This window comes from Lingula anatina, chromosome 5 (assembly GCF_051362555.1).
Source record: "Lingula anatina isolate TDL-2025a chromosome 5, LinAna3.0, whole genome shotgun sequence".
In the NCBI taxonomy this organism is placed as follows: Eukaryota; Metazoa; Brachiopoda; class Lingulata; order Lingulida; family Lingulidae; genus Lingula; species Lingula anatina.
Window position 1 is genome coordinate 12,344,500 of NC_141771.1, and position 26,479 is coordinate 12,370,978.

A 26,479-nucleotide genomic window follows, 5' to 3' on the forward strand; every position below is an offset into this window, starting at 1 on the left:
CAAATGACGTCACAAGACATAAAAAGTTGTTCAGGGTCAGACCTTCATAAAATAATTAACTTAACCACAAAGTTGTTTAAACTTACATGCCAAAAATTTAGGCTACTCAGACTAAAGATAAATCATCAGAAGTCCAATTAAATCAAATATAACAAGCCTGCTTCCAAATAGCGCTTACTTTTTAAAAAGTGTACTTCTACAAATTTCTCTTGAATTTAAATAGACCACGTCTAAGGGCTTATTCCCTTTGAAACCTTCAGTATCAAGATTGTTCCAGCTCTGCCAGGACTCTCACTGAATTCAGTCAGATTAGCAGGTTAATATGCTTGTTTCCAATTTACTTGTATAATCATCTGCTTTTCTGTATTTTACTTAATGCCCAAAGGAAGCGTGTTAATCTGCTAACCTGGTTGCATTCAGCCACAATCTTCGCAGAGTTGGGTAGATCCATGTAGACCAATATTTCCAATGGTAATGAGCCCTAAGGTAAAATTTCTGAAGACATTAAGGCCCCATTCAGATTGTCGTGGCCTTGCTAGAACTCGGCTCTTCTCATTCTGAAGACATTAATAATCCAAAATAGCAGCTTAGGGGCAACCAACCCATAAAACATTCACACTTCACTTACTAGTACATACTCATAAGATACATGTGCCCCCTACCCCCTGTAATGTTAAAAGAAAATCTTTCTTCAGATCTCCAACATTCCTTTTGACTCTTTCCTATTGCTACATGCAATGTAACAACAATGCATTTTAGGGATTATATTAATATAATATTGCATAATATAAAACTGATCCTTAAAAACTCCCAACTTTAACAATTAGCACTAGATTTAATGAACTTACCAACCACACCATACAAACAAACTGGACAAAATGAAACTTGCAAGTTTATTAGAAAATTGAGTCCCAGGTTAAGCTGTATACGTTATGAAATGTGTCAAAAAATTCATCACATGCCTAACGTAATTTAATCTTTCAAAACACACCACAGTCAATATAACATGAGAACTATTAACCTGTCACTATGCCAATATATGAACTGCTGCAAAATACTAACTTTAATGGAACCAGGACTGAGATAAAAACATTCACATCCCCAACTTTATATATGTAACAGTGGTATCATCTTAGTCTCCACACATAAATGCAACAATGGCATCACACTTACCCTGCTCCGGGCTAGACAGGCTCTTTATGAGATATTAAAGAGTTAAGAAGTCTTATGTCAACGATTAATGCACAGTGCAGTACTCACCCCACGACAGGCAGTGGAGGTATGCCTTATTGGCGTGAAAGCCGCGTATTGATTGCTATTGTGAGCCTGGCGCAGCCAACCAATGGTGCTCCAGAGGCAGCTATTTGCTCAGTCGTTCAATGGAGGGCATTATATTTTGACTTTGTGGTTGTTTCATAGAGCAAGGTATCTTTTGAAGATATTACAATGCGGCAGCGGTATTTTTTCATATGGTCCACCAATGGTGAATGTTTTCTGAGAAAACATCTACAAATAAACAAAAGAATGGCTGGGAGATAAAAGAAAGGGAGAGTTAAAAAGAATCTGGTACAAAGTGGAGAATTAAACTTAATTTCTGAATAACCTTGTTACGTATTTATGTTGTTAGATTTACTAAAATTAATTTTACACCCGATTTACACAATATATATGCACGCGTGGGTCATTGTTATGAATGCACTAGTATACACATCTGGAGTACCTGTACAGAAACAGTGGTTTATCAGGATTCTGAATATAAAAAGTAAACATAATTCATTCTTTTGACATGCCTCATACTCATGAAGTATTACCTTACTATGTATTCTTCAATTATTATGCAGTCATTGTGGAACCTTATAAGCCAGAGTTATTTAATACTGTACTACTTCGGAGACATGTGAACAAATGGACTGTCTTGGTTGTATTCATAACTACTTCAATGAATACTGCTAAATTATACAATATGATCAATCCAGTATTTTGCAAATATATATTAAGTATATGAACAACTACTATGAAAAATAATTGTTTCTCATTGAACTACTAGCTAGAATAGTATAATATCAATATCATAATCATGACTTTATTTGTCTGATCTTTTTTATTTTTTTGAATGTATTCTGTCCATTCATCTTTTCATTTGGTCTTTGTCCTTAAAGTGATTGATAAATGATCAAAAATCTTAAGCCTAAGATGCAGGGGCGGATTTAAGCCGTCTTCTGGGTCTTCCGGAAGACGGTCAGATTTTCAAGTTTACATTATCGGGCATCTTATATTTTCTGTCGGAAGACGGTCAAAAATGGAGGATGGATCAACAAAGATAATTTGGAAGACTGTCAGAAAATATCTCTGGATCCGCCCCTGTAAGATGGATCATTAAATTTTTAAAAATTCCATTATAACCAATTTCTATTCTTATGTAAAATAACTCTATGACAGCAATCCTTTTACGAACATTAATTGTAAAAATAAAATTGATCATTTTAAATACAATGAACCATACTAGTAATTAATCACTTTAAAAAACTATACCAACACCTGGGTTTATACAAATATGATTCATAATTCAAGGAAAAAACGTATTCAAATAAGCCATAGCGAAATGTGTAATTCATAGAGTAACTGTTTCTTGTTTAACTGAAAAAAATATGGCTAAATAAATATGGAATAATGGGTGGCAGTTCTTTTTCTACAATAATAACTTCACATTGCAATCTGTAATCCTTACATGACTGAACCATGTATGCCACCTTAACTTTGTAATATGATTGTAACTTTATTATTGTATATAATGGCAATAAATTGGTAAACTTCAGACATTCTCTCTGGATAACCTAGAACCTGTGGGGGAAAGTTTCATAATAAGCAGGATAAAAATCTGTACCTTCAGTAATTAACTAATTGGCATTTAAATATTCTTTCGTCTCACAGTTCACACCTATATACTACATCTACATAGGTGGGACACATTAGGAAAACCACAGAAGAAAACATCAATCAAATACTTAATGCTTACAATAGGTTTTCCAATTATCAAAACAATTGTATTATAACCATGCCTTTAAAGATCAATTCCATCTCATTAGACATGTTTCAGTGACTTCCATTAAAAGAAAAATAATCAGGTCAATTTATTGAGTCACCTGTTCTTATTGTTTTTAGTAAAATGGAAAGATATAAATATGCAAGTGTTTGACTTGCTGGTATTAATTTTTCTGTTATTAAGGACTGAAGCTATCAAACCTGGCTGTATCTGGCATTGTGTTAGAGAAGCATGCATCTGGTCACACTGAAAAACACAATCCAATATGACCAGATACTGGACAATAAAAAGGCCAACAGTAGCAACTACAGAGCCAGAGAGGTGGTGACAAACTAAAAATAATCATTAAATTTTAAAATTTAGAGATTTTAAATGAAAAGATATTGAATTTCTCCTTTAAAGTTTTCTTTTTCAACAAAGTCTTTATTTGAATAGCATTTCAAGGTAAAGTTATAGTAAACTGTCCTCACTAAAAAAATCATCTCCACATTTCCATTTTCCTTTGACCCACTTAACTGCTGCTGGAAATCTATTACAATTTGACCTACCAATTGAAATAAGTTATTTCAGTATTCCCTCAAGTTATCTGGTTTGGCTGCCTTCACAGGCACCATATTACTACATCAAAGTCATTCTACTTGACCACTAGCATGGTTTCAAGCATGCTCAATTTTCCAGGCATTAGCCGGGGGTGGGTGGGTGGGGAGAGGGGGGTGAACCTCCCACCCTACCTTTTTTGTTGAAAAAAAAAATGATCCGCTCTGTGTAAAATTTGACCCAGGTACAGGAAATTTTCATGGTATTTCTATAAAAATTCCACATTTTCAGAAAGAGACCACCACCCCCATCCCCATTGATATTGCTGGCTATGGGGCTGTTTTGAAGTTCTCATTATTAGCATACTTTACAACCTAGCTGAGCACCCAGTATACCAGTATTATAATAATAATAATAATAATAATAATAATAATAATAATAATAATAATAATAATAATAATAATAAAAATAAATAAATAAATAAATGAAATGGTGTGCCTGAAACAGAAAACAAGAACTACATGCACCTTACACTGTTTGCCTTTACATAGTTTGTGTGCAACTCTTTGTTATAAAATATTTGTCCCAATAGTTGCCACGAGTATACTGGTGCCCTGTCATAAATTTAAAATATTTACAGTTTTCTGGCATCAAAACACATCTCATACAGAGATACTGGTATCAACAAAGTCTTAGCCTTTTAACTACAGTATCATGCCTTTTTCAAGGGATAAATATTGCATTTTGTCACTCCACTTTGTTCTTTATAAACCAATAATTGTTAGGAAGTCAAGTTCTACTGCATAGGCTTTAGGAAAAAATATTGTACTAGTATTTACTCAGTAGGTACTTTGTATTTTCTCATATTCAATGGACATTCAGGTATTTGCCTACCAAAATCCCATTGTTTTGTCTGTTTCATATCACTTTGCTTCAGAGATTGAAGAATCACAAATTAAACTTTTGTTCTTATTGTTGGACATAATTCAAGTGTCTGTGTCAAAATTAATAATTAATCAAGTTGGGTAATTTCACATGTGTAATTGTCACTAAAACAGAAAACTATTTGGATATAAATTGGACTGCTAAAAACTCGCAATCAGGCCCGTGGCTATGGGCCTTTAAAATTTCAAGCCCTAGTAATAATAATAATATTAAGGGGAAAATATTATGTCGACCGCAACCCCAAACTAAAGTGTGGACTGTACAGCTCATTTTTGAATTTACCGCCACAAAATAAAGTCACGTATATTTCACTTACAATTTTACAATAACTTTAATTCCACATAATATTTCATCGAACATATTTTCCTGATTACACCATTATCAAGCCATTAGAAGAAAAGTTGTTTTAATAAGTTTAGCAAACTTACATCCTGATCACTTTCCCTGTGCATGTGTACCGGAACTTGTGACCTATATAAGTTACGTTCAGCTTCGGGCTTCGACGCATTTAATGAAATGTTCAAAATCATTATAAACAGGCAAAGGAAGGAAATTCAAACTATCAGTATTTATTTACTATATTTGAATTCATTAAGACTGCACTGATGTAAATGAAAAATATGTTTCTTTGAAAAAAATTCATTCTCTGCGGTCCTTTCATATGTCAATTTCACCTATCCCTCTACAGGTAATTGCTCGATCCACTTTTGGAGTGCTTGGATGTTGTTCCTTCTTCCGGGTTTTCTAGCAAAGGGCGACTTCAGCAGTAAGGAGTGAAAGCGGAAGCAAAGTAAGCATAAGATGAACGCCGTGCTTCGCTGAGAAGTACCAACACAGTTCAACTTGATCGGTAAGTAAAGCGGACAAAGTTGGTATGACCTAATTCTGCGGGTTACTTTTCAATCTCCTGGTGGTCACTCCCATACAAACCATCTTAGGCATTATTTTATTGCCATTGCACTTTCCTTCGCTCAGAAACCCTTCACATTTTTGTTGACATGAGATCAATGATTGGACTCGTCATTATTTGGGATTAAAATACTTGAAGCAGTCTGCAGTCTGAAGAGCTTTACTTTTAAGTGGACATTGTGTCAAAATGTCAAATCATGACACCTTGACTGTGTCACCGGACATGTGATGGTAGGGTATTGTAAGATATGATAGTGACATCTTTGATACCACTTATTATTGACCTAGAGTTGTGTTATTATTAGTGAATTATAGAAATAAGTACAGTTGAATACTGTGTGTGTAAGGGGAGAGGAGGGAGCAGTTTATTAACTAAACTTTTCCATTACAGTCATCTGTTGAGTCATTCAACACAGTTGCACTGTCTTAAAGAAATGCTTGACTTGGGTCTGTTTATAAGGACAGGTTCCCTAACAAGTTGGATGACCTCTTGTCATCACCGACTTTAGGGCAGACCTGATAAAGGGGGGGGGGGATAAAAAGAACTTCCTTTTTGGCTAGTCCCTCCTTGAATCAAATCCTGATCTAAGTTCTATGACATCTCTCAATTTGGGTCACCTAAGGAGGGGGGGGGAGGTCCACTTCCTCATAAAAAAGAACACCTGTTTGGAATTGCTAGATACAGTCTTGTCTAGTTTATATTTCTGTGCATCATGGAAACAGGTGACTTGCCAAAATTCATTGAAGTCTGAATCCAACCAACATTTTAAAATGAGTATAAGGTTTCAACATAGAAATGACAAAAATACCAATGCAACATCATTATAGATGTCTCATGTGGCAGAACAGCTGTTGCATTCTGTAGTTATTATGAAATAATTGATTCCAGTGAAAAGGGGAAGGTTGATATATCTGCCACAAGTGTCTCTTATTTAGGTCTTATGTTATTTAAGAGAGCAGCCCTTGACAAGCCCACAGACAATAGTAAATATTCCAAACATGACTGATATGTCATGATAGTAGGTCTATATGATACATGTGCATTTGAGAACTCCACATGGCCTTGGATTGAGGAGTTTGTAGTTTGCAGTTTGTAATTGATTCCAGTACGCAAGGATTCTCTGCATTGAATTATATTTAATAAATACAGAAAATTTTGTTTCGCCCAGGACTGTTCTTTCAATAGATACCTGGTCCTTAATTAATATATTTAACATCTGGTAATGTGAAATGTTGAAATATTGTGCAGTGATATGGTAATTAGTGAAAAAACTAAATACAAAGACGAGGCTGAAGTTTTATCATTTACCTATATATATGGCCTGACATGTATTGTTCCCCATGACCCTAAGACAAGGCTGATTAATGTGATAGATTATTAATCAATAATCCTATCAGTTTTATGGGTGTATCTATCACAGTTATAGTTTATATTTAAACTCTATCAGTGGTTTAAACAAAAAGTTTTTTTCTGCCTGACATCAGGTAGCAAGTGATTGAATATCTCTCCTGCATCACATCATATAATTATATTATATCATATCAAAATAATTTTAATATCAGTATCACATAATGAACTGAGGTTGAGATATTATACAAGGGAATTGCAATTAAGTCTCTGTGGCCTTAAGGTAAGCATGAAAATAAAAACAGCTCCAGACAGTAGCTGTGATGTGATTAAGTCTTAACTAGTCTTAACCTTGGTCAGTCCAGGATATAGTACTCAATAGTTTATTATAAACCAAACCCAAATGAAATAATGGATTTTACCTTCAAGTTCTCTCAGCTGTGATAAACTTTTGATAAATTTTAATACAATGTCTTAGAAAAATCTCATATTTTTATGACATATCTTCTCTACAATGCATAAGTGAGTAACATACCTTATTAATAAATATATCTCATATTAATTCTGCCAACTTGGAGTTATAATTGTCCTTGCAACACCTGACAACCTATGGTCATTTATGCTGTTGTGACAAAGGCGAAACTCATCTGTAAAAAATTTGGTTTGGAGGAAGTGATTCTCATCTTTAGAAACTTCAATAAGGCTGTAGTTTAATTAGTTTATGTTTATACTTTTTTCTCTAAAATGTGTATATTGCAGACAATTATCAAAAGATTCTAAAAAAAGTACCAAACTATGATCACAAAGATAACAGATATACTTACTGGTAGTTAATTATTGGTAATCAAGTTATAAATACTCATGCAATTTGATGTTACTCATGGTCCTGGCCTGCTAAGATAAGTTATGATGTACAGCAGATAACAACAGTAATTAATGTAGATGATTCTATCAGATGAGGAAATGGTAATGACCACCGCACCTAGGCCTTTTACTAACAATTCAAGTTTCTATTTCAGTCTGTATTGCATGCAATTTTTAACATTAAAATATAGCAATATGTGATTGTCATTTTTGCACATTGAAATATTGGTCATTTTAATAGTCAGCACTGACATCGCGAATGCAATTTTTGATTTATTTAGAATTATCCTACAATTTTTGTCTCAAAATATAATTCAGTTTTAAAATATCCTAAATGTAAAGAAGACGGGGGTTTAATGCTGACCTTTAATCATTCCAAATTACCCCTAGATCTCTTGATAGAAAATTATTTAAAAGGCAATTTATTGTTTGATGAAATGATAAATGTTTTTTTGAATGCACGTGCCTTTTCTCAGTGAAAAGGTGTGTTGTTATTTCCAATAGATTGTCCATAAATTGCTATATCAGTTATGCCAGTGTGTCAAATTAAGGCAAATTGGTTACATTTCTCTTACAAAATCATAGACAAAATTAGAATGCTGATCACCCAAATTTTGTACGTGTAGACCTGTAAAACTTCTTGGAAATTATTTTGTTAAATGCTGTGGAATCTTACTACTGCCCAAACCTAGGAAGAAGAGATTTGGCTAAATGTCTAAACAAAAAAGGAGTTGAACATAAAATTCCTTTACTGTATCGGTTATTGTGGAAAATTTAATGCATTTGTAGCTTTTATTTTACTTATACTACCATTACATTAACTGTCCACCAGTTGCCCTCCCTGCTCAACACTTAAAAAAAAGTGTGAAATTGCTAGATTAACTTGAGAATAAGATGTAGATCTCAAGCCTGTTAACAGCAAGTAACCTTTTATGGTGATAAGACCTCAGAATTTGTTCATGGGAGAAAAGTCATGTCAAGCGAGTGTAAATATTTAAATACCAGCTCCAAAGTTGCAGGGATTACAAAGTTCATCTCAGACCGTGCTAAGTTGAGAGTTAAAAAGTTAATGATTAAAATCAACAGTAGAAGGGGGGGGGGGGGGGGTAGAAAAGTTTCTTATTCTGTGCTGATTATACCTGAATGAACCTTTGGCAACATCTTTTGTGTATTGCAACTGTAAGTATGCATGTAACTCTTCTTATTTCTGAATTGCCCTGTGAAAAGTCCTATCTGATTTTGACCTCTGTGCTGAGTTTTCCTATCTGTCAAATATGTCTTCATTACATTAATAAGCTTGATGTCTTCTGTATGTTTCCTTGACCCTGTGATTTACAGGTTACTGGGAACTGAACCTTCACTGTCAGCAGTGTGAATGTTGCAATTCATTAATCTCTGAAACACACGCAGGACGGTTTCACTCTCTTCCTGTGTGAATAGAAATTCAAATGGATTTTATTCTTTATGTAGAGAATAGTGATAATTGCCCCCCCTCCATACACACACACACACACACACACACACACACACACACACACACACACAAGTACAGTCTTGCAGAAGTGGTGCTCAATGCTCTTCACAGGTCAGGTTACATGTGCTGCTCTCAACTTTTAATTTGCATTGGCATAAATAAACATCACAATGTTTTACTTCCCAAGATGACTCCATTAGCTTATAATAGCCACTGGTATCTTGTGATGCTAATACAGCTTGCTAATTAGAGTATTGATTCTTCATAGGCTTGCAGCTGGTTATCCATTCAGACATAATTATTGATAAACTGGACCAAGTTGGTTGCAATTAGCTCAAAATGTATACATCTCTTCTGTTGAAATTGGTCTTTCTTCCATTGTCATAGTCACCATAAATATGAAGATAATGAGGACATATGTATTGTAATTTTTTTGTTCTATCCGCGTCAGTATGCATCATCAGTGCATAGGAAAATGAAATTAGTTCAAAGCATGTGTTAAAACAGTGTGTGTGTCTTTGTGCAATTTATTCAAGGAAATTGAATCACAGAAAAGCTGGCAACTATTTCCACAGTAAATAAATTTTTGGCAAATGGTTGTATTTATTATTATACTTAATTAGATGTTTCATATTGATTCCACAATTAGTTAACCTATGTCTTGTACCTTCATTTCTTGAAAACGTTATTTATAAATCATTATTTTCTCAACATCAGATTGATGAACTTAAGATAATTTATTCATTTTAGTCATCACGAAAATTTGTCAACAAAATAACTAGATTAAATAACATGTCATTTAGGCCTCTTCCTCAAAAATGGAATGTATAAATTTATAAATATCGATTCTTGATCATTTGATGATATATTATATGTACACCTGTATCACCGAGATTACAAACTCTTGCATTGTATAATTCCACTTCTGGGTCTCTTTAGAGTCACTTGGTAGCCGGTGAGTGCTTGGCAAATAAAGCAGTTTAGGATGAAGTCAGACTGTTGTTAGGTTAAGTACTACGTACTGATAACGCTGAAATGTATTAGGTTTAAAATCTTGACTTACAATGCAAAACATCCATATGACAATGCAGGTGGTACCTAACGAATGTCATAACAATGTATTTTTGAAGTTAATTTCCATGTTTGAAATGGAGGTATAAGGGAAAAAACAATGTAATATTTTGTTACTGATGAATTCTTAGTGAAAATGGTCATAGTATGTTGTTTAGGACATCAATTATTGATTGAGAATTATAGCTGGGAGAAGTATTAAGATTGATACATGGATGACTCAGTTTAAATTCTCAAAATTCTGTAGCAGTTTTTAGTTGGGAAAAATAAGCAAAAATGATACAGTTAATAAAAAACCCTTGCATGTAATAGACATAGATGTTTAGTTGTCAGTCTTGTGAATTAGGTATACATGTGGAATTTCGAAACTTTTACTGATAGGTCTATCTTGGAAAGAGTCTTGCGCAGAATGCTGTCTAATAACACTGATCAAATATTTGAATAAAAAAGTTAGTTACTTTCAGATATGGAAGTGAAACCACCATATACACAGAAACATCTCTTCATTACATGAAGATTAATCTTGTAGTTCTTGTTATAGAACTGACCGGATGGCCTTGTGGTCAGAGTGCCCCCCTACAAAACGGTAGAATGTGAATTCGACCCCGTCCAGGGATATACAGTACCTTCTTCATAGTTGGTACCCTCTGTCTCCCCACTTGGCACTCAGCACTAAGGGTTGAAGTTTGTGGACTTGCAGAGAAAGAGATATTGTTTGTTTGCTAGCTTTCCACGCCTTATACGGCATACTAGGCTGTATCCTCCCCCAGGTAAGCGAGAGCGTAAACGTCCAGATTGTATCAGGGTAAACCATGCTAAGATGCATCAGTGTTGCAGTATATAAGAAGAGAATTTAACTTTTACTTCTTGATCTATATAAGTACTGTACTAGTATACAGAAAGAAAAATACCATGTGATCAAATGCTATATCTTCCATCTTGGCTGAGTCCAGTGGATTAAATTTTATTAATTATGTAAATTATAGATGTCATGAAACAATGGAATGATAGAGAGTTATACTCAAGTGATCAGATATCCCATGTTACAGTGGAGCTTTAACTCTCTCTCACACACACACACATGCACAAAACAAATTTATAAAAAATCTGACAGACAGACAGAAAAGATTTATAACCTAGTAGAATTAGTAGAGAAAAAGGATGAAGAGAAATAGAAAGTAGAATTAGGAAGCTTCATGGTTTAAATGTGACTCAGACCATACCACAGCAATATTGAAACTGTTTCTTATAGTTCATGAATACTTTATCAATCCATGCAATGTCTTTATATTGTATAATTAATTAGCCTTTAGATTGTTGCATATTATGTGTAACATGTTGCTAGAAACTCTGTAAATATTAGATGCATTCTGTGTTCATAACTGAATGACTTCGTTGGTGATGATTTTGATTTGATGCACGTTGCTCATTTGGGAGTAGACGCGTGCTTGCACATGTGCATGTGTGAGCATGTATATATTATAATCAGGTAGAGCAGTCATTTTTTGGGAATTATTGCATAGTCACTTAAACTACTGACACATTTTAAGGGGCTAGGTATGATTCGCACCAGTCTCTCCCCCCCCCCCCCCCCTTTCCTCATTTCAGTACAACTTACAAGCAAAAGCCAAAGTAATAGTATATTTATTAAAAATGAATTTTTGGGGGGAGGGGGGAGGGGTGAATGCTTAGAAATATGCTAGCCTACCCCAGTAGGAATCGTCACAATTTTTCCACTTTGCTGTGAAACATGGGTCACTCTTCCTTCCTACGCACTGCCTGTTTCCTCTTACTAACTCTTGACAGATTTAGATTTTTATGTCACTGCGAGGAAATGATGCAAGAAAGGCCAGGGTTTAACATTGTTAACGCAGCCTGCACAAGAACTTTACTCTTCATACATATGTCAGATCTCTTCAAAATGTACTCAGAATTTTCTGATGTTGTCATTTCCTTTCATTTGCACCTCACTTATGTGCATCTTAACCCCATGATTCAGAGCTTCAGTTTTGTAAGATTCTTCATATTTTGCCTGCTGTGGGCTAAATCGAGTATTGCTTTTTTTATAGGCATATAAGGTGAGAATATCAGCAAACAGAAACTTTTTAACCATGTTAATGTTTGTTCTTGTATAAATTTTGCACAGTTTAATGATTATCACTAGACAAATAAGGATTATTTAGCAAAGATTTTATTTGGAAGTGAGTGTATGGCTGCAATTCATAGTCCTGAATTTTCATTCTTTTTTAAGGGAGGGATGAGTGTGTGTGTGTGTGTGTGTGTGTGTGTGTGTGTGTGTGTGTGTGTGTGAGAGAGAGAGAGAGAGAGAGAAATAAAAAGATAGAGAAAGAGGGTGCAAGTTCTTTCTTTCCCCTGCAATTAATGTGTCACCAGTTAAAGTTCCATGGAGACACAACAGTGACGGTGTTTATTTGTATAAGTTCTTCTAAATGGCATTGGTCTCTTCACCTAAAAGCTACTAATGGACCTAACAAAACAGAACAAGCTTTTTGGGTAAAAGAGAACAAGCTTTTTGCTCATCAGTGATGAAAATTGATCTTCAGATGGGAGCTTCTGTCTAAGATGTTTCCCTTTTTGTCCTATCATGACACAGTGCAAGTTAATCATTTATAGGGACATGTCAAGTTTTCACTCTATTTTCATTGAAATAAGAGTTGTTTATTCCCTTAACTTGGATGAATCTACCCTTGTTGATTCATCAGTGATCTTCTGGTTGATTGAGTTAACCAGTGAACATTTTTTCTAGTTTAAGGCATGGCATATGGATTATCCAATGTTACCAGCCCAAGATTTAAGTTTAAAGATATTTATTATCTTATGAAAGTCTAGCAGATTTATTTTGAAATCTCAATGTTTGGGTGTTGTATTTTCATGTCTGCATCCTCTATGTTGAGCTGCCCGCCTTTGTTGCTTGCATTTTCAGGGATTTTCATTGTTCACTTTCAATTCTATGCTTAAATTGTTGTATCTATATCTTTTCAGAAGCATCAAAGGGGTGCCTTTATAGTCCAAGATGCCCCCTCCCCCGCCGCCCCCTCCGGGGCCCCCTCCCCCGCCAGGGCCCCCACCCCCGCCTTCAGGGGGACCAAAGTTGAAATTAGGCGGCGGAGGCGGTGGTGCTGGTGGTAGAGGCGCACTGCTTAGTTCTATACAGCAAGGCAAGAAACTGAAGAAGACTGTTACTAATGACAGGAGTGCTCCTGCTTTGGCTGATTCTAAAGGTAGGATATAGGTCATTGTGACCTGATCTTGATATATAGGTCATTGTGACCTGTTTTTGATATATAGGTCACAAGTCTATGCTGTATATTTATATATATACTAGTAGAATAAATTTTAGGACATAGTAAAATTATAGATAAAAAGATGTGTTTTGGAAATCAAGTAGTAGTAGTATTTGGTATTATGTGGACAGTTGAAATGGATCGAATAATAGTACTATATAAAATTGATTAGTAAAATGACCCATCTCTTGAATAAAAATGGCATGCATGTAAAAAATCAAAAGTGCTGCTTTGATAACTATAGATCTAACTTGCATGCTGATTTGCAGTAAAGTTCACAAGTTTGACACTACATACTCTAGTTGGTGTCACTTAACAGCACTGAACACATGGGAGTTTATATATTGGGACATATTTCATCTGTCAAAATGAATTATGTTTTGTGCTTATGTTATAGAGTATTTCTGGCAATTAAAACCCGATTTCCCATAGACACCAGCCGTCTGCAATACATCAATCCAACTCTGCTGTGACTCTTACCGAGTACAACTTAATTGAATGACATGCCCCTCTTGTTTCCAAGGTACTCATGTAATTGCCAGCTTTTCTGTAGATTCTACTCAACACCAGGAGGAAGCGTGTCATTAAGTTAAGCTGATTGCACTCAGCAAGAGTCCCCACAAAGTTAAATAGATCTACATAGACTACATAGGTGTCTATGGGAATGTGCCCTGAGTGACATTTTTATCCGTCAGTTAACATGAAGTAACAGAATACTTTTATAATTATGTAAAGACTTTTTTGTTTCAGGGTTTGAAATATTCCAGTGTATGACTTGTTCTGTATGATATCAGAATTATGTTTTTAGAACTACACTTTAGTAGTTGATATGTTCTTTTGCGTGGGAGTTAAAACTAAGATAATATTCTGGCAAATCTCCCATCATTATGAACATCTTCTCTTGTCTGATTTTCACAGAATGTGATGTTTAAAAATGCATAATATTTCTATTTAATCCCTCTTCACATAGGGCCAAAATCAGGAGGCATAGGCAATAATATAGGTCATATGGGTGGAGCCCCAATGACCCCAAAGGGGGCTTTGAAACCATTTTCAACTGTAGCAAGCCACCATAAGCCTGTCAAGCCCCCTGTGCCATGGATGCAGAGAAAGAGCATGGAGGCAGAGGATGGTACTGATGAATTGCTTGTTTTATAGATGGCGCTTTGAATTAAGACTGACCCAGTTCTAACTTTCTGTTTTCCAGATACTATCTTCTGTACATACAGCTGATGTTAGTGGTTATAACCCATAGTTCCTCTCTTGTAGTTCTGCTGATCTTTCGTCTGTAGCTTTAAGAAACCCTATTGCTTCCTGCCCTGAACTGACTATAAATTTCTACTGGCAATAAAATGTCATCACAAAATATCTTCATGGCTTACTTTGTCAGTAAGTCACCTTTCACTGTGTGGCTGATAACCTAGCTGACTTCTGGTATTGGGCTTCTTTTGATGCTCTGTCAGAATTCACATTTAATTGTTTGCTCGAGTTGACAATGGGCAAAGAAAATTTCTGGAAAACAATTGATTTTTTAGGATTCATTTCGTATTTAGGATTATTGGTGTGTTTCTAGTCAAATTAGGATAACTATAATTGGCATTATTAATCTCAGGTGGTAGTCTGGTGATTACCACCTCGGCATAGGAAGATTATCTGATGGTGTACGAACTTTGGACCACGCATCAGTGATATTAAAATTTGCCGTCTGTGTCAGGCAGTTAGAATCAGGTCACCTGTTGAGATTGTCCTTTCAACTTGACTGGAATCGTGACTTTATTTTTACGTGAAACAAAGACCATTAATCTCTATAAATGATTGCCTAATTCAAGTGCCCGAGACCTGGATTCAACCTTAAATGTGCCTACATAGTGCAATAATGAGTGAAGTAAAAAGATGCATTTGCATCCATGATAAGAAAGATTCCAAACTCCCAAGAATCCAACTAAAACATAGCAAAAATGTTCCATTTATTCATCTCTGTACTTGATAAAATGTGAAGCTTGTATAAAACATATTGTCAGCAAGTTCTCAGCTACAAGGAAGCCCTGTTCAAAACCCACATGCCAAGCTTTTCAGCTTATTAAAAATTTCACATTTCAGTGCAAAAGCAATAGATTTACATCTCTGCTTCTTTATGTATGCTCTGATGTTTTTATCTCTCTTTTTGCAGAATTTTGTGTGTTAGAATGTATAGGCTCACAAATGTCTTTTTCACAGAAGTTTTCAGTTTAATGAACACTTCCACTGGATATGAATCTTTAAGCTTGAAACATTAACAAACATTGAGAAAATTAAGGCACTTATAATCTTGAAGAACTGTAAACTATTTCTTTTTAGACAATTTGCCAAAATAGGTGATCTCATGCCTGCTTTAAATATATTGTTTATTTCAATATATGTGAATTTACTTTTGTTACATGCTGTTCTATATATTGTTAGCTTTTTTATACTTAAATGTTTTTAGAACTTTATACAAACATTTATCTTTTTACACTTATCAGCTATCTTCATTTTCCGTGTAATCTGTGAAGTACATGTCGTGTAACCTTTTAGTACATGTATTTTTTTATTTCATTTCATTTCTCAAGACGTATATTTTTACATATATTGCTTTATTTACTAGATTTTTACCACTGACTTTCAAGAATTTCCTCCACAAAATTTCAGGTGTAGGATCTCAAAAAAACATAAAAGTGGTATTAAACCCTACGTCTAAACCCCCAACCTCAGAAAAACCTAGCATTCCAGTGAAACCTCCACACATTAGAAAACCAAGCACTCCGACGGAGGGTGCGCAACATAATGGGTCCTTTAACACATCCATGAAGACTAATTACAGCGAGAGTGACCTGGCGCGGATGGCTGACTCGGGATTGTATCCTGGTACCCACAATGCAACAGTTGTAGAGTTTGTGGCGTTTGTGGGCGTGATCTTGTTGAGGAAGCTGTAAAGGGGACCATAATCAATTGTGTTGTATTGAAAGATGATTTTGGACGTTATGAAGCAAAAAACAGAACATATGGTTGCAATTTCTTATAGTGTCACTGTCAGTATGTTGTAAACACATACATGCTTACATAAATCTGAAAAGAGCATTACATGCATTTATATAGAATTAATATTTTTCCATTAAAAAATGGAAGAACAGCGTAATTTGAATATGGTCCCTTTTGTAGTTCCATGTCTGCTAATTAAGATGTTCTTTATTTTACCACTATTTCAGTTTTAATTTCTATTTCCCAGTTTGCAAAAATGCAGTCCTGCATGCCAGTATACTTTGTTGTTATATTTATCTTTATTTCCAACTTTATTTTTGAATGCCAAGTGTATTATACAGTGAATGAGGTATTAAGTGGTGTTCTGTAGTTTGCAGTGGCAGTGGAATTAGGCTTAATTTTCAGTCGTCGTATTGTAGAGTTTATTGGTGATTCATTGGATGCATTGTGTCTCATCAGATATCACTGTGTTTGATGAAGTAACTACTTGTGGGCTATAAATTATATCAGATGTAACATAAAAGACAAAAAAAGGCTGCACAAAAAGTATGTAGAAAATTGATTCTGTCCATGAAGATACTTAACTGGCCAATCTAAAGGTATTCTGCCCAAAGAGGTGTGATACGGGTTCCTGTAGCATTTTGTAGTCACAGTGCATTTCAAAATATTTTTAAAATGATGGATATGTGGCACATCAACCTTTAGATCAAACATCAGATTAATATACAGCACAATGCATGGCTTTCTCAACTGATGCATTCACATTGTCCTTCAGCAATTGTAAACTGTAATGAGTTGCCAGAGTATGAATTACCTGCTGGGTTTATGATTGGTTTATCTTTGACAATTAAATTCAGTCAAGTGGATTTGAACTAAATTAGTACGGCCCATCCCAGCTGGACTGCAGTTTACAATAAGTTCATCAAAGACTGTCACCGTAAATGTAATCACATGCTCTATATGTATTATTGCTCTTTAGTACCACAGAAATAGAGGAAAGTTTCTTACTGTTAGACACCACTCCCATAGACACCACCAATCTACATAGATCCAACTCTGTGGGGACTCGCGGAGTGCAATCAGCTTAATTGAATGACACACCAACTCTTGTTTCCAACCTGCTTGCAATAATCACCAAATTTTCTGTATTTAACTTAATACCAAGAGGAGGCATGCCCTTGCATTCAGCCAGAGTTCCTGCAATTTGGATCGCTCTACGTAGAGTCGTAGACCGTTTCAATTGATATGTGCCCTATGATTGGCTTCCTCTTTGATGATGTGATGGGTAATATCAAGTTGGGCAGATCCAAATTATCTGGAAACACGGCAGCAGTAGACAATTAAACCCCTTTTTAAGAATATCGAGAATCAATTTTTTAATTAATAAATACTAAAATATTGGTTGCATTTGTTATTCCAGATTTGAAGAAGAAAATGAAGTGCTTATTATAAGTTAACATGACATATTTTTTATGATTTTTTTTTTTTTTTTTTTCATTTTCCATTTTAGATGGTGGGCCTCGTGATGCACAGAATTTTGTTCAATGAAATGCTTTTCAGAATTTGGCTTTGCTTTCTTTATATAATGCTGTCATTAGAGAAATGTAGATAGATGGGCTTAACCAGCACAATGCATGGGTGTATTAATCCAGCTTGCATGTTTGCTAGATATATCATCATATATTTCACTAACGGTATATACTTGTGAACATGAAGATTTTTGGAAATCAGAAACATCACCATTAACCGTCATTTCAAATTACAGTTAGTAGTTAGAAACAGTCTTAGTATTTAATGGGTAATATTGATGTCAAACTTGTATTACTCAATCTTAGAAGTACACAACTCTTTATTCTACAAAAATGTAAACTGCAGCACATTTTATATTCACACAGTCTAACCTGTAATTTTTGCACATGCAAGAAAGAAGTGTTCGAAGTTTAATGTGAATGATAATGTCTCCCTTGTAAGGAGGGTTGTCCTTTTTGGTCCAAAATGTCGTGTTACATTACTGTGTCGGCTGATATTTATTTCATACAGTAACACCATTCATGCATGCCTATTACATTGCACTCAGCCTTAAAAAACAATTTCACATTTTAAAATAATTTTCTAATGTCTTTAATTTTAACATTGTGTGACATTAACCTCTATTACAGCCAGCCAATCAAACTCAGGCGGAGGCAGTGGTGGACCAGGAGGAGGAGGAGGAGGAGGTGGAGGTTTTGGGGGTGGAGCACCTTCCGGATTAGGCGGCTTATTTGCTGGTGGAATGCCAAAGCTTAGACCTGTAGGAAGTGAGTAGCATTCACATTATACAATAAGGCCGCATTCACAACCAGTTGATCCGTGAACTAACAGATAAGTAAATCAAATATGGCCGACCCACTTGAAAGATTGCCGCAAAATCCCCTCATAGACACTAAATAGATAATATGGCAAGCTTTCAAGTGGGTTGGCATTATTTGATCTGCGAATCTGTTAGTCTGCAGATCAACTTTAGTTGTGAATGTGGCCTTAGATGGTAAGTGAGATGTATGGGTAGAGAAATACGAATGTGGGTCATTAATTACTTTTGTGCGTATTTTCAACTCCCCAAACTACTTCCAATAGCCCTAAAGCAAGTTATCGCACCAAGGCCCCACAGTTGCTGTCACAGAAGAGTCAAAGTGCAATTACGTAACTTGATCCAATCTTGAGTCATTTTCACCAAAACATGCCGTCATAGTTTCAAGGTTAGATACACTGCCTGTGCCCTGGTAATAACAAGGTTTCAATGTGATTAGGGAGGAAGTTTTGAGTGATAAGCAGACCTAGGACAAGATCATGAGCTATATGATATCTGAGAAGTAAGACAAGTAAGAAGAGGATTTTCAGGTTTATCTGTCTAGAGCATTATGAAATAAGTTTTTCCTTGGTGTCTAGATAAGATGGTGAAATGGTTATTTTGACCTAGATAAGGGTCTGTAGACAGTGGATCTAGTCTCTGAGTCAAGCATTACTCTGTTTTGCTACTCTCTGGAGCTGTGGATTTGTTGGACAGCATTTCACAAGATTTTCCCCTCGATGACATATTTTGTCAATTTACCTCCAAATATTTGAGAAGTGATATGTTGATATATTTTCTTCCCACATGCAAAATTAAGATCTAGATTTTGCAGAGGGAGAAGTAACTTGGCTTGGCCCTGGTGCAACTCTTGTGTTTTGATATAATTTATTCAGTCACATATATTCATTATATAAGTGTGTGATATGTGAGTATATGATACATCATGTTTAATTACTTGTATTAGTATTTAACTTTCACACATATCTATGAACTGACAGTGAAATGGCAGAAACTTTGAAAGCAATACGTGCAGGTGTTTTTACAATAGAGAAAATTATGTATATGCTTCTTGTTACTGATTTGAATTTGATGATCAAGGATTTATTTAACACGTGCACCATACCATCAGCTATTTTAAAATCTTTTCCCAGCCAGATTTTTTTTCTTTTTCTTTTTTGTATAGCTTAATCTATTTATTAATTTTTTAGCATTTAGTTGAAATTTGCTGTGTTAGAAGGGGCCCAGTAGTAGTCTGTCAGCCATCTAGTATAACATGGTAATACTCATGTCATGCCCTGCTATCAACCGTGTTTACAATGAGGTCAGGATGGGGTGAGCTTGTATTGATTGGATAATGGTAACCCCAAGGGGATCTCATGATCTATCACAATTAGTGGCCCACTTCCTGCTTCTGAAGGATAGTAACAAGATGTAGATATGATTTTGTGCATTTATTTGGTTAAAAGAACGAAGAACAATAGGTAAGATTTAATAGGTCGTGTGAATTTTTTCCACTTTGAGATGTTGGGTAGTTTTGTGCCTGTTTTTTGAACAATCAAAAAAAAAAAAAGAAAAGATTGATAATTGTGTATCGAAGGCTCTAGTATTATGAGTTACATAGACACATATAACCTTGCTTGAAAAAAAACTGGCAGTGTCTATTTTTAATCCAATTTTTTGAAGAGTTAAAACTTTTAAGGCAATTTTGAAAGACGCATGGGCATATTAACATAAAAGGATCCACATTTGAGTGAAAAGGGGGGATCAGAAGGTAGGGGCTTGCTTTGTTTTGTCAATCTTGTAGATAAGATTTCATCATTTGATGGGGAATTTGCCACATGTACATTGCCTATGATAGCTACGGATCAGTACACAAGATGGTTGTCATTAGCAACAGACAGGGGAACCAGGAAGTAGGCCATGGAAATTGTGATAACCTGTTTTAGCATGTGTCGACTTAATGCTTCAGCTACATTGTTTATATAAAAAATGAACAAGATAAGCAACACAAAAAAAAAAAAATGAAAAGAAAAAAGAAATTTCATAGTTGGTAGAGTAAGGATCTTATCTAAAAATAACAATTAATGTAATATTGATTTGTATCTTTCCAGATGGTGGACCTGCACTAAAGCCCTCAGGATTCAAGAAGCCAGCACCTAATACACAGACAAATACTAACAAAAACGGACAAAGTAATCATATAGGAGGTCCTCCGCCTCCACCCTCTTCAGCCTCTAAACCGAGGTTTGGTGCTCCAGTAAATAATAATAATACAATAAACGCTAATGCAAATAGAACTATTGACAACAGGCCCGCACTTCCTAGTAAAGGGCCGCCATCTTTACCTTCAAAGCCAGGTGTGCCACCACCGCCACCTAGTGGACAAAAGCCTCAGTTTAATAGACAAACAAGTGATAGTTCTAGTGCACCAGTAGGGAGGCCGGGAGGACAGCCGCCTCCACCGCCACCTGCCAGGGTGCCCAATGCCGCGCCACCACCACCTCCACCATCAACAAATAAACCTGGCGGAAGATTAGACACACCACCTCCGCCGCCACCTACGAGTCGACCGCCTCCTATGAGGGCGGATGCGGCACCTCCGCCACCACCACCCTCACAGAAGAAACCAGGAGGTCCAAAAATGAGGGCCAATGGCCCAGTGGCCAGCCCCCCAGCCTCACCTTCACACAGTCAGAATAAACCCCCTCCGCCCCCCAGTCCAATGAACAGAGGGAGTAGGAAAGCTAACCCAAATATGCAGAACAGGCCGCTGCCGCCACCTCCTGTGCAAGGCAGTGATGGAGGTTCTAGGCCGGGACCACCTCCACCCCCTGCGAGGTCTCAACCCCCTCCCCCTCCTCCCCCTAGGTCTGCTACTGCACCCCCTCCTCCACCCCCTACACAACCCCCCTCAAATAGACCAAACACGGGGACATTAGGACGGCCGCCGCCTCCATCAGCACCCCCCTCTAACAGGCCCCCTCCTCCACCCCAGAGAAGTGCTGCAGGCTCAGCACCCCCTCCCCCACCCCCAGTGAGAAATACCCCTCCCCCACCCCCTCCCACAAGGAACGCGGCCAGGACTTCAGGAATAGTAAATGATGGTATGTGCCATGGGTAATACAATAATGTAATATAGTGTTATCCTAGACAAGTAATAGCTGTTAGTCCCACTAGCCTGTATTGTAAAGAGTATGGACAGATGTCTTTAGTACTTGAGACCCCCATATTAAAATTATCATGTTTTTATTTAGTAACAAGTTTTGTATGTAAAATAATTGTTTGGTTGGAGTAAGTTAGTAAACAGATGAACAACTTCCAGATAGTCCTGATCTTTGCCTGGATTCCTAAACAAATGATAGTCAAGTTGAATGCTTAAAAATTATTTTCCAGACTTTGAATCCCGGTTTGAGTTCCACAATATCAATGTGCTTCCACCTCCAGAGCCTTTCCAGAAAGTTACACGTACCTATCCTAGTAAAAACCCAAGGAATCCTGGTAGGTATCCCAGCTTGCATTGGGGTTTCATTATTAGGAATTTGTCTCGACTAAAGGTTTTCAACCAAAATAACATTTTGGAACTTTGGCACATTGTGATAGCATCTTGACGCAGAACGCATGGAAGCTAAATCCTTTATATATGTATATAATTCTCTATTTTTATTTTTTTTTATTCTGTTATGTGGGCCTTTTTTGTAATCTTTAAGGGGGGGGTGTTAAGAAAATTAAAACATTAAATTGACAAAGAAAGTTTGCAGCATTGTAGGTTTTAAATATTGCATTGCCTGAGGCTGAAATATAGGCACAGTTTTTTTTAACATAAAAAAAATTACCTTTGTTACAAGTGAATGCTTTGCTGCTGTACTATATTTAGGTAGTTTGCTCTGCGATCTATTTACTTACTGTGTACAGTATTTATGTTTCACTGTGAATCACTTCAGACTTCTCTGCATGTACTGCTCTCTGTGACTGCTTGTACTTGGATACTTGGATAACATTTGGGCCTTTTTCTGTACGATTTAACTGCTTCTGTTCTGAAAATGTTTGAGTGATGGTAATTGCTCATCAGATTTGGACAAAATTAAAGATTTTCACCAAGAAATCTTTTGTTCATGATATTTAGAAATGTGCATACAATTTTTTTTTTTTTTTGAAAAGTCAGTTGACTTTGTGAAAAATTATAAATTATAAATAAACCCTTGACAAGTATGAAACTTTCAATTCAGGGTTTGATTTTGATCCCTCAGATACAGGTATATGTTAAATGCTCTCTTGTTTTGGTGCATAAAATGTTTTTCTGACTTCCTCGTGTGTATTCCTTGCTTTTTGTCTTCAAGCTTTGTTTTACACTCTAATGTTAATTAATTGTAAAGAACTTCTAGTCAAATGCCACTTCTTAAACATAAAAGCTTTAACATTTTATCCCCTCCCCCTTCTTCTTTTTTTTTTTTCAACTTTTTCTTGTTTTGTATCACACATTCATTGGCTGTTTTGTGTTTCTTTTTGCTTTGAATTCAAATAACTTCTTCACCTTCTTTGTGTTTGGCATACTGATATCATGCTTACCTTTGCCATAGGCTTTTGTATTGAAAATCTGCTTCACAAAATGCATGGTTGGATTTAAAAAGTGATTTAATTTGAACACGATCAGTGGTAGCAAATGCATACATCTTCCTGCTACTTAAATATATGTGCTCACTAAGGAGAAGAAAATACAACCTGTGTCCTTGGGTTTGCCTGTTTGCATTAAATATGCAAAATTACCCATGTATGATGATTGAATACAAACCAACATTATGTCATGGGTTTGGGTTGAGCTGACATTTGAGGATGGACATTGATAAATGGGGGGTGGGGGTATCTTCTTGTTGGTTTTGATTATAAATGTTCATAAATTTGCATTACAAATTGTATGTTGATTGATGACCCATTTTGGAATTAAAAAGGAAACTGTCTGTTTTAATTTTAGGATATTTTTTTCTTGTTTGTTTTAATTCTATATCATATAGGGCAAAAAAAAAAAGGATCAGAGTGATGTAAACTTTACCAAAGATGTAATTTTTTTTAGTTGAATTTTCTTAAACTGATTTAGACAATTTTTACTAATATCAGTAATAATAAAATTTCAAGACCTGTTGGAAAAGTAGTAAATTATGGTCTTTGTCTGTAACATTGAATATTTAAATATACCACTTTATTTTACAGCAAACATGAGACAACAAGCTCCACCACCTCCTCCTCCTCGATAGTATCGATCATGTGGCTGTCATGTGATGATCATGTGACATAGGACTTAAGTCTTGTGTGTTGGCAGTGAAAAACGAACTGATGCTCATAATTCAAAATGGATGCACTGCATAAAGATATTTTATATTGCTGGGAAACTAGCAAAGACATGGGGTTTCATGGGAATAGGGAATGTGGAATCAGTCAAGTGGACAAATTGAGACAAAAGCAGAAAACTAAGAAGATAATGAAGGAAAAATTCAATTAAATAAAATGGATCAAAACAACTAGATACAAGATATGTAGAATGGTTTGGTTTAAATGAAACTGAAACCAAAATATTGGAAATTGAAGTAAGGCCAATGAGTGTGAACAAATACAGAGGAAACGAGGGAATAGTACATATATAAATATATATATGTAAAATGAAAGAACATCTTAAGATGCAGAATTGAATGATTTAGTATAACTGAAAAAATGAGGCAGATGAGGGACATGAGGAGGAAATTATTTATTTAAGATATAATCACTCTTTTTATGATGACCAACTTTTTGTCAGTATTGGAAGACTTGGGGTTGAAGGTAAAATACTAATAATAAATCTTTAGTATGCGGAACTGTGTACGAAAGAAATATACATGTTACACACCCATGAAAAATGCTTTTCAGCAGGTGAGTGTCATCTTACTCCAATACACTTGTGTGTAGATGGCGCTTTCCCAAGACAGGCTTAAACTAACTTGCAACGACTGAAATGGAAAATTACACAGGCAATTTAATGTGAGCACAACAATGTATTGCCATAGATTGTGATTTTGATATTTTGAGCAACTCCTGATTCTGCTGATTGTAAATTAGTTTTCTTTTTTCGTAAGTGGCTTATATAGAAATGGACATAATAATGGATCAGTATTTTCTGTGCCTCAGTCTTCCGTTGCTGCAAGACCTATAAAAAACAAATCAGAACAGCTTCTAAGTCTTAAGATTTGTCAAGTCTACCAGTTTGTGTCAATTTGATATTTAAAGAAGAATTGCTGCAAATTAATATTAACCTTTTATCAAAGACATTGACAAACACCTTTTTTTCTTTTTTTTTTTTTTACTCAGGACTTAAATTTTGCTTGTTTGGGTGGGTCTTGGTGGCTTTGAATAACTATAGGTCATGAACAGTGTCCAACAAAGTAGTTTGTTGTATTAATTTTCCATTTTTTTCGATAAAAACCTACCTGTAGTTGCTACAGTGTCCGTCACAGGTATTCAAGGTTATCAAAATATGTGCACTAAGTTTATCACATAGTGCATACAGGGCACCTGAAAACATATTGAAAGATTTGTCAGGAGTGCACAGACTTGGAAGCCTCTTGATCGGTGTCAAGGTCACCTGAGCTGTTGGATTGCCTTACACACTACTAAATTAAATCATGTCATGGTGTATTGCATCAATATTATTGTGTGTTCACACACAGGATAATCCAAAGTAAGACGGGCAGGTGTGATAACTGTGATCATAATGGATGTATAGATATCTTTTCGTGAACTTATATAAGATTAAGTTCTCAACAATTTAATTATGTTTCCCAAGTAATGGTTATAGATATATTACGTGATGAATAAATGTTTAAATAAATTGTATACTGTACCAGAAGGTGTGTCAGGTCATGTTTGGAGTTATAGGTTTCTGCCGTCTATATAGGTATAGGAGACGGTGACACACCTTGAGATATGGTCACTTAAAGGTGTAGGGCAAGATTACTTCAGGACTGGCAAAGATTTAAACTGTCTTGTTGAGCTGGATAAAAAGACCTCATCGAAAAAATGAACTGACAGTGTACAAATGTCATCAAAATCCACATTCCTGGACCAAATGTGCATTAATTGTAAGAATGTATAAACTTCCCTTTGTGGCACCTCACATAATTTATATGTAATGTAATATATATAGATTGGTAAATGTGGAAGGGATTGGAGCTCCTGAAATCCTGATTGGATTCTTATCAAAATCTGGGTGCATGATATCAAGATGCTCAGTATTGAAAATGGGGTTAGAACAAAAGGTGACTCTGCTACTTGCCAAAGCGCCATTACTGCATAGGTGTAATTTTTTCCTTTACTGTTTGGAAGGTATATCTTGAAATATATTTGTTGAATTTATAAAAAACAGTACAAGTCCTAAAATTCACTGAGAGATTTGCATACTCTCAATGAGAGAAACAAGACTTAACCTCATCTGTTCCTTGGGACACCAATGATGAGTTTTGTTGGGTAACATTTTTCTTTCAAAATGTTCTTTGTATTACAGCAAGGGTTAGATTAATGGCATTGTGAAAAAAAAAATAGATGTATTATGATAAGTTTTGGCAGAAGCGTCTGTTCTTGCCTTGATGAAGTACAAATTAGAAAAGAAAACAGTTGAAACAAAACTATATCATAT

General features: G+C 35.6%; 2 protein-coding genes across 9 annotated transcripts in view; one reads left to right on the forward strand and one right to left on the reverse strand.

Moving 5' to 3' along the window:
• Positions 1-5,111, reverse strand: part of LOC106170308 (uncharacterized) — a 48,890-nt gene extending 43,779 nt beyond the window's left edge. For 3 of the 5 annotated variants that reach the window (XM_087013366.1, XM_087013365.1, XM_087013360.1), the window contains exons 1-2: positions 4,954-5,111; positions 1,261-1,506 (exon numbers count right to left, since the gene is read on the reverse strand). The gene's annotated coding sequence lies outside the window, so the exon portion shown is untranslated. Of the gene's footprint in view, positions 1-1,173; positions 1,507-4,953 lie in introns of all 5 variants that reach the window. The other 2 variants (XM_087013361.1, XM_087013362.1) reach the window with 2 other exon arrangements.
• Positions 5,112-5,193: 82 nt separating this feature from the next.
• On the forward strand, positions 5,194-24,665 carry LOC106156597 (uncharacterized). 4 transcript variants are annotated; one of them, XM_087013367.1, is made up of 8 exons: positions 5,194-5,375; positions 13,195-13,433; positions 14,467-14,628; positions 16,164-16,379; positions 18,653-18,790; positions 20,934-21,926; positions 22,216-22,320; positions 24,028-24,665. In XM_087013367.1, exons 2-8 carry the CDS (start codon positions 13,226-13,228, stop codon positions 24,069-24,071), a joined length of 1,866 nt encoding a protein of 621 aa, XP_086869493.1. In that variant the 5' UTR covers positions 5,194-5,375; positions 13,195-13,225; the 3' UTR covers positions 24,072-24,665. The 4 variants fall into 4 exon arrangements, with proteins under 4 accessions (XP_086869493.1, XP_023931512.1, XP_086869494.1 ...); XM_024075744.2 differs by lacking the exon at positions 16,164-16,379; XM_087013368.1 differs by lacking the exon at positions 14,467-14,628.
• The last annotated feature ends 1,814 nt before the right edge of the window (positions 24,666-26,479 follow it).

What these genes read in the sequence shown, in the direction of transcription:
- LOC106156597 (XM_087013367.1), top strand. Translation starts at nt 13,226, where the DNA reads ATGCCCCCTCCCCCGCCGCCCCCTCCGGGGCCCCCTCCCCCGCCAGGG. An exon ending in GAGCATGGAGGCAGAGGATG is followed by an intron (nt 14,629 to 16,163) that starts GTACTGATGAAT and finishes ACAAAATTTCAG; the next exon opens with GTGTAGGATCTCAAAAAAAC. An exon ending in TGACTCGGGATTGTATCCTG is followed by an intron (nt 16,380 to 18,652) that starts GTACCCACAATG and finishes CCTCTATTACAG; the next exon opens with CCAGCCAATCAAACTCAGGC.